General features: G+C 54.8%; 1 protein-coding gene across 1 annotated transcript; it reads right to left on the bottom strand.

Annotated features, from left to right (window-relative positions):
* Positions 1-270: 270 nt before the first annotated feature.
* TIFAB (TIFA inhibitor) lies at positions 271-891 on the bottom strand. The gene has a single exon (XM_004697001.3). It carries the CDS (start codon positions 889-891, stop codon positions 271-273), a length of 621 nt encoding a protein of 206 aa, XP_004697058.3.
* Between the last annotated feature and the right edge of the window lie 6,659 nt (positions 892-7,550).

Below are 7,550 nucleotides of genomic sequence, written 5' to 3'. Positions count from 1 at the left end.
ATGCCGGCTCTTAAGCAGCACGCAAAATGAGCGACATAAAGTAACTCCTAGTCAAACTGTAGAGGGAAACTTGGAAGAAAGGAGGTGAGAGGCTCCCTACAGCCCCCGAGGGCCTCTAAAGTATATGGAATTGCAGTTACCTGCATAGCTGTAACCACTAGGGCATTGCTCGACACCCCCCACGCCCACCCCCTTTTCCCCTGGCCATGACACAGCTGGAATGTCTGAGGTCCCTTTAGGTAAAGACTTGCTCATGCAGCGGCGGCCCAGCTAGCACAGTGCCTCCTCTGGGGGCTCCCTCCGGGGCTGTATTTCTGTTCCTCCTCCAGGGCTGGGCTGCAGAGCGCTGTCCTGAGTCGGAGAGGGGTCTTGGAGAAAGCCCAGGCTACCTGAAGTCTGCTCCCCCGAGCCCCCCGGGGGAGGCTGCTGCTGCGGGGGGATTTCATCATGGTCATCGGTCTCCTCGGCCTTGAGCCTGTAAATCAGGGGCGAGGGACTGAGGTGGACACAGCAGACAAAGGCCTCCAGGGAGATGCCCCACTCGATGCAGATCGCCATCTGGACTCCGGCAAAGGCCACCCTGTTGACGGCACCTAAGGGGACCTGCTCCAGGAACCTGAGCATCAGCCCGTTGACCCACACACAGCCCTGGCGGCTCAGGACCCTCAGGCTGAAGGACAGCAGACTGCTGCCTTGCTCCCGGTAGGGCTCCAGGGACAGGTGTTGGCGGGAGAGGCGGGACACCATCAGGCGGAGGTGGGCGTCCTGCCCCCGGCCGAGCAGCAGAGGGCTGGTGTCGAGCTGCAGCTTCGGGGGCACCTTGGCAAAGGCAGCTGGGCCTTGCGTGGGGTGGTGCAGGGCCACCTGCAGGACTGTGAGAGGCCTCTCCATGTTCAGAGCCTGGCAGGATGAAACAGAGGTACAGATTCACATGGGCCCTGCACACCCTGCCACTCACTGAGCAACTGCCTTTGCCTGCCAGGGGTCCCAGGTCCCATCTAGTCAAAGAGCTATGCACTCCCTGTGGCAGTTACATCATCTCCTGTCAACTTGAGCGAAGGGTGGAATCTAGCCTGCCAATCAGGTCATAGCCAATAATGCCTCCACGTGGGCATGGCCTTCTCCTGAGGAATCTGGGAACTCCTGTCTTCCTCCCTGGAGGTGGAACACACTCTCTCCCTGGGAGACATTCCTGATGACAAGCTACATGGAGCTACACGGATGGAGCCAGAGCCCAGAGCTGCAGAAGCCACATGGAGACCCACACCAGCGCTGAGATGCTTCCATCACCACCGGATCCACAAGACTTTGCACCCACTGGCCTGTGATCTTCCTGCACTCGACATCATTGCATGTGCTGCATGTGTCTGAAGAGGAATTTACAGACTGGTATCAGACATATGGGCTAATATTGGACTTATGAACTTGGTCTGGACTGGACTGGGGTGTTTATTCAATATACAATTGCTCTTTTATATAACTCTTTCTTATACACATGTGAGTGTCCATAAACTTGTTTCTCTCGTCCACTCAGGTGAACACACTCACTGTGGGCACAGTTACTCTGTCCCAACCAGGAGGGAGCCCCAGCCAGTGACCTCTTACAGAGCCTTTGGGGAGGGTCAGGCCCCAACTTTGTCTCTCAAACCCTCCTTGAATTTTCAGTTTCTTCTCTATAATATAGGCCTGTCTGTCCTTATCTCTGGTGGTGTAGTGGTTATGTGTTGGGCTGCTAACCTCAAGGTCAGCAATTCAAAACCACCAGAAGCTCCTTGAGAGAAAGATGGGGCTTTCTACTCCTGTAAAGAGTGACAGTCTCAGAAACCCACAGGGGCAGTTCTACCCTGTCCTGTAGGGTTGCTGTGTGTCGGCATTGACTGGAGATGGTGAGTTGTTGTTTGTGCCTGGAGCCCTGGTGGCATAGCATGTTACACATTGCACTACTTACGTCAAGGTCGGCAGTTCGAACCCCCCAGTCACTCCACAGGACAGAGATGAGGCTGTCAGTTCCCCTGAAGATTTGAGGCCTCGGAAACCCACAGGGACAGTTCTACTCTATGAGTCAGCATGGACTCGATGACCACGGGACTGAGTGCCCTTGCAAGAGGCATGCCTGTATTCCAGTAGAGAAAGGGGACATGCAGGTTTGTGGGGTGGAGGTTTGAGGGGGTCTGACTGCCGTGAGACCTCCATGTGTGGTGCAAGTGGTCAAGTGCTGGACTGCTGGCTGAGACGCGGGCCTCTTGAGAGTGAAGTCCGAAGGGTCCCAGGCTTGAAAACCATGCACTGGTGGAGCCACCATGAGGCGGCAACTACCAACGACAATGACATGGTCATTTGGGGACAGCGTGGCCCTGTGCCCCCCTTGCTCCTGCCCGACAGCGGCATGCAGGGCTCACCACCGCCGAGCCCTGCTCCGAGCCAGCCGCTGGAAATCCTCAGGAGCAGTTTGGCTTAGTTGGAACGGCCTGGGTGGCCATGGGCTTGGTTATTTTGTTTGTAGTTTAGTTTTTCTTTTATTTTAGGCTGATTAGGTCAAACCAGAGTACTTGCCCACTCCCTGGCCTGGAGTCGACGCTGACTCATAGCGCCCTTACGGGACAGGGCAGAATGGCCTCTCTGGACTTTCTGAGACTGTAACTCTTCACGGGAATTGAAAGCCTCATCTTTCCCCCATGACTCAGACAGGGTGGGTCAAAGCCTGCTCACTGCTGAGTTCCCCCCAAAGCAGAATAGACGTGGAAAACATGCCGCGAGACGACAGAGGCCAGGGATGCTGAGGGCTGGCGGCTGGCACCAGGCACTAGGGGAGATCTGGGGAAGGCATTGGTCTGACTGAGGCTTTGGCCTCTTGAACATACGGAGATCTATCCTTTAAACCCACACTCTTAGAGTAGTTCTGGGAACCGAGGGCGGCTGGCAGGATCTGTCACCAGGTGAAATACAACCCTCTCATCTCAGCAACTCCGTCTCCAATAACCCAACCTTAGGAACTTATTGACACACACGGGAAAGGCCATGAGCACCGGCTAGCTGCATCCCTGTATGGAGTTGTCCACCAGCCTCAGGTGGTGCAGGACAGGCCGCCCCCTTCAACAGTTGTGAGGGCCAGGCTGGCTGGGTGTGGTTAAACAAGTTTCCATTCTCCGGACACCTGGCTTTTGTTCCTACCCCTTTCTCCGTGAGGAATGCACCTCCAGGCCTAGACTCCTGTGCTTCCGAATGCCAAGGCCTGGTTCAAATGTTCCTACCCAGGAAGCTTTTTCCCCAGGGAAGGTGACTGACTGCTCACTGCCCTCGGACCCCAGGACACACAGTCCATCTCTGCATGACCCTCACAGTTTCGGGAGGCTGTGGTCTGTCTTCCCCGACTGCCTCTTCTGTCTCTCCGATGCCTCCAGAGGGCAGGGTCTGGTATGAGCTGTCCCAGTGCGGGGTGCAGATGGGGCCTGGCCAGAGCAAGTGTCTGGGGGCACACTCACCAGTGCCAAGTGAAGAGAAAACGTGGTAAGACAAGTCCGGGCAGCCCACACACAGGCACCTGGTTCTTAAAGGCTGGTGTCAGGTAGTACAGGCCCGAGGTTTCTCTAAGCCGCGCCCCTTCTGCACCCCCTTCCCTTTGGTTGAAGTGAGGCAGTGGTGGGACCTTCCAGTCTGACAAAACCAAAACCAAACTCACTCCCATTGAACCCATGCCACCTCACAGTGACCCTGTAGGGCAGGGTAGAACTGCCTCTGTCCGTCTCCAATGCTGGAGCTCTTCGTGCGGAGAAAGCCCCATCTTTCTCCTATGGAGCGGTTGGTGGTTTCAAACTACTGACCTTGCAGTTAGCCGGCCAACACATCACCACTTCACCACCATGGCTCCTTCCAGCCTGACTGGATACCCCTTTCCCCTAACCCACAATCTAGCTCTGACAGTCACACTGCAAAGTGCCACCCAGCCATTGCTCTGTCCCAGGCACTGCTCTGGGGATGCCAGCTGCTGCCTCAGCCGGCACAGCACGGTATGCCTCCTGGGGGTGTGGGAACCAGCAGGGGCCAGGATGGTCCTGACCATAAGCTGAGCAGCCATGCCTACAACCCGTGTTCCAGGGGCCCCCAAAGTTCTCCTCAGCTAGCGGGGCCCACCTCTGTACCCGGAGAATCTTACTCTCAGCTCTGCAGAGCTAGCTGAATCGGGAGTCCCTGAAGAGCCCCCTCCTCGCAGCTCTCGAACCCCAGCTGTCCCTGAGGGGGCAGGCAATAGATCTACTCTTGCCCTCTAGGATGAACCCGGAAGCAGACACTGGAGTGTGTCTGGCCTGGAGCTGGCAAGGGTCTTCTTCCCTCCCCTCCCCTCTGGTGGTCTGAGCCCCTCTGGCCTCCACTCACCTGACTGCCGGGGGCTCGTCTGGCCTGGGCTGAGCAGCTGGGAGCCCGGGGATGCTGTGGCCGGGGCTGGGCAGGGCCCAGGAGGGCTCATCTGACTGCAGCGCTGTGTCAGAACGCCCTTTCCGTTTACTCCTTTCTTCCTTTTTCTCTTTAAATGAAAATGTACATTCCTATTGCGCAAGTGCAGTTCACTGCGGAGACCCAGAGAAACTCCAGCTTGAAGGGGGTCCCCCGATGGATTCCCTCCTGGTTGTAACTCTGCCAGTCTCACCTACCTCGTGTCCTGTGACCTGGAGAAGAGCCTCCGGGGGTTGGCAAGGTTCCACCCTCCCTCGGCTCCCCATGCCATGCCATTTGAATTGGGCATGTTAGAAAGCAGAACCGTTTTGAACCAAGGGGCTGATAGGAGGAGCCCCCATGGCCCGTGGGGACCGTGAGGAGAGTCTCAGGCTGGGCAGGTGAGGCTTTGGGGGCTTCGGGCAGTGGGGCAGTCCCCCGAACATTTTAGGCAAAGGAGAGCCTCTTCTGCCCACCACTCCCAGCTTCTGCTGGCTGGCCAGCTGCCAGGGCAGGCATGAGCGGTCAAGTGGACTCTTGCTCAGCCCTCTGGATCCGGCTCCCAAGGAAGTGATCAAATTGGTGCTCACTCTTCCCAGGGCACCTCTCTTCATAGTACCCCAGTGTGCTCATGTCACTTGGGTCGTGTCCAGCACCCTGCCAAGCAAGGAGGCCATTGACAGGCGTCCCTCTTCTGCAGGGGGTATCCGAGGCCCTAGAGGGGAGTGCCTCACCCAAGTCCCATAGAAATCCTTTCTCCTAGAGATTGGGAGAGGAGTCAGGATGGTGTCCAGGTAGCATCACCCATCGGTGCTCCTGTTGTGAGCCCAGCAAATTAAGAGGTAAGGAGGCTGATATTAGGAGACTGGGTGCTAAAAATAGAGGGTCTGGTCCAGTTTCCACCCACGAAGCGAGTCCAGACCTCACTGAAATGCTCTAAGTTCACTGCGTCTGCCCGCGGACTCCAGTAACCCCTCATCAGGTTCAGTGGGACAGCCTCTGGCACCTCTTCCTGTGCCCTAGAACTGAGTGCCCCCCTCCCTCCCATAGCAAGCAGTAACTTCCCCAGGCAGCTGTCTGAAGGAGGCCATAAGCCCAGGCTCTCAGAGACCATCTGAGAACGAGCCACAAGACCTCACACTGGAATTCCCCCCTCTACTATCCACCCTGCTCCTGCACTCTCGGGCTTTGCAGGTCCCCTACCCAGCCAGGAACGGAGCAACGGCATCAGCTATCCCCTTTGCCCCTCTCCCCAGCTCCACACCTGCCAGCGTGGGTAATGATAGAAAGCCTTTCTCTTCCTTTTACCCAACCCGTCACCCTGGGGACTCTGCTCTTGAAGACTCTACAGCTTAGGGTGCAGGCCAGGCCACCCCTATCAGCCAGCAGCTGCCTCTCTGATCTGCCTCCCACACCCACTGCTGACTTACTGCTCAGAGAGAGGTCGGTCTCATGACCCCAGAAGCCTCAGCAGCCCACAGAGCATGGGGTAGACCCTCTCAGGGTGGCAGTTGAGGGGCCCCTGGCCATCCCTCCCTTTCCCTGGACACCTGTGTCCTTTAAATGCCACTTGGTGGACTGTGTTAAAACTAAGGTTCCTTTCATTCCTGACTGTCCAGTCAGCATGACCTGATCACTGGTTCTGCCTCCAGGAAGGCCATCCTCCCAGATTTGGGAGCTGCATCTGCCGCTGAAGAGACTGTCCATGACAGGCTACCTCCCTGAAATGTGAGCCCTTTCTCCGCTAGCTCCTGGAGCTAGGCCTGGTGTGCCTGGAAGCTCATGGGATGCCTGCATTCTCGTCGGGAGTGCACAGAGATTTGAACAGTTGTTATTATAGCAAAGCAGGGGAGGGAGAGGCCTTGTGAGTGTTCTGGGAGCGCTTCTGGAGGAAGAAGGCCCTAACTCTTGACCTCCAGATACGAGAGCGGATGATGCCTAGTCTTTCAAGGTCTGGGATTTGGTGTAAGCCATATCTGGGTTCAAGTTCTACATTATTCTCTCAGTTACTGCCAGTGGCAGTTATATAATCTACTGTCAACTTGAAGAAGGGGTGGAGTCTAGCCTGTCAATCAGGTCGCAGCTTGATGACCTCATTTGGAGGCTTGAGGGAGATACATAGCTCCCTGGAGCCCAGACAAACCTTCTTCTGCTTTGTCTTCCTGCTGAGAAGACACATGGATCTCCACTGAAGGAGTCAGAGCCCTGGAGCTGGAGGAGCCATGTGGAGACCCACACCAGCACGCAGATTCACAAGGTTTTCCACCCACTGGCCTGTGATCTTCCTACATTTGGCATCATTGCACGTGTTGTGTGAGTCCGAAGAGGAATTTATAGATTGCTATCAGACATATGGGCTAGTATCAGCCTTATGGACTTTACCTGGACTGGGTTGGGATGTATTCTTCTTCTTCTTTTTTCAAGCCTTTAGAATATATTTAAACGACTAAACTAATAGATGAAAAGATTCCTCCACCATCTAATTCAAAACAAAAAAAATTCATTAAAAGAATGGGATGTATTCTTAATGTAAAATTACTCTTTGATATGAAGTTCTCTCTTATACATAGAGTGTCTATGAATTTTTTCTCTATTCTACCCAGACAAACACACTTCTTTATCTTAGACAGATCTTTTCACCTCTCTGAGCCTCAGGCTTTCCACCTGTAAAATGGGGGTGATAACACACCCATCTCAAAGGACTATTGTGAGGATTCAGAAGATGAGCAATAGTGGAAAATATACTAAAATGCTTAAGTCTGACACCTGGCACAAAGAGAAGATTCAACACATAGGGGCTGATATTGAGACATGATGGCGAGACCTCAGCTCCAGAACCAGCCCATCACGAACAACTATGAACTCACTGATGTCCGTGAACACCCGGCTTGCAGAAGGCTGTTGCTGACGATGAAAGCCCCAAATCCACTTGCAGGTCCCCACGTGGATTAAGTCTGTGGTGCACCTCCTCAGACCACAGCCCAGGGAAGCGACTAGTCCTAGTATCAGACAGAGAGCATTGATGACAGACGTAGTTAGGTTAAAATGTCATCTCTTCACACTTGATCTTCCTTTGGATCCATTTTAAAGTTGTTTCAGTTAAAAAAAAGTAAAGGCGG

This window comes from Echinops telfairi, unplaced genomic scaffold, assembly GCF_000313985.2.
Source record: "Echinops telfairi isolate 266 unplaced genomic scaffold, ASM31398v2 ScPeMD7_7469;HRSCAF=8507_1, whole genome shotgun sequence".
In the NCBI taxonomy this organism is placed as follows: Eukaryota; Metazoa; Chordata; class Mammalia; order Afrosoricida; family Tenrecidae; genus Echinops; species Echinops telfairi.
Note: the sequence above shows the minus strand (reverse complement) of the source record. Positions and strands in the feature narration are given on the sequence as shown.

Excerpts from the sequence above, each read along its gene's own strand:
- TIFAB (XM_004697001.3), bottom strand. The coding sequence starts at position 891 with ATGGAGAGGCCTCTCACAGTCCTGCAGGTGGCCCTGCACCACCCCACG.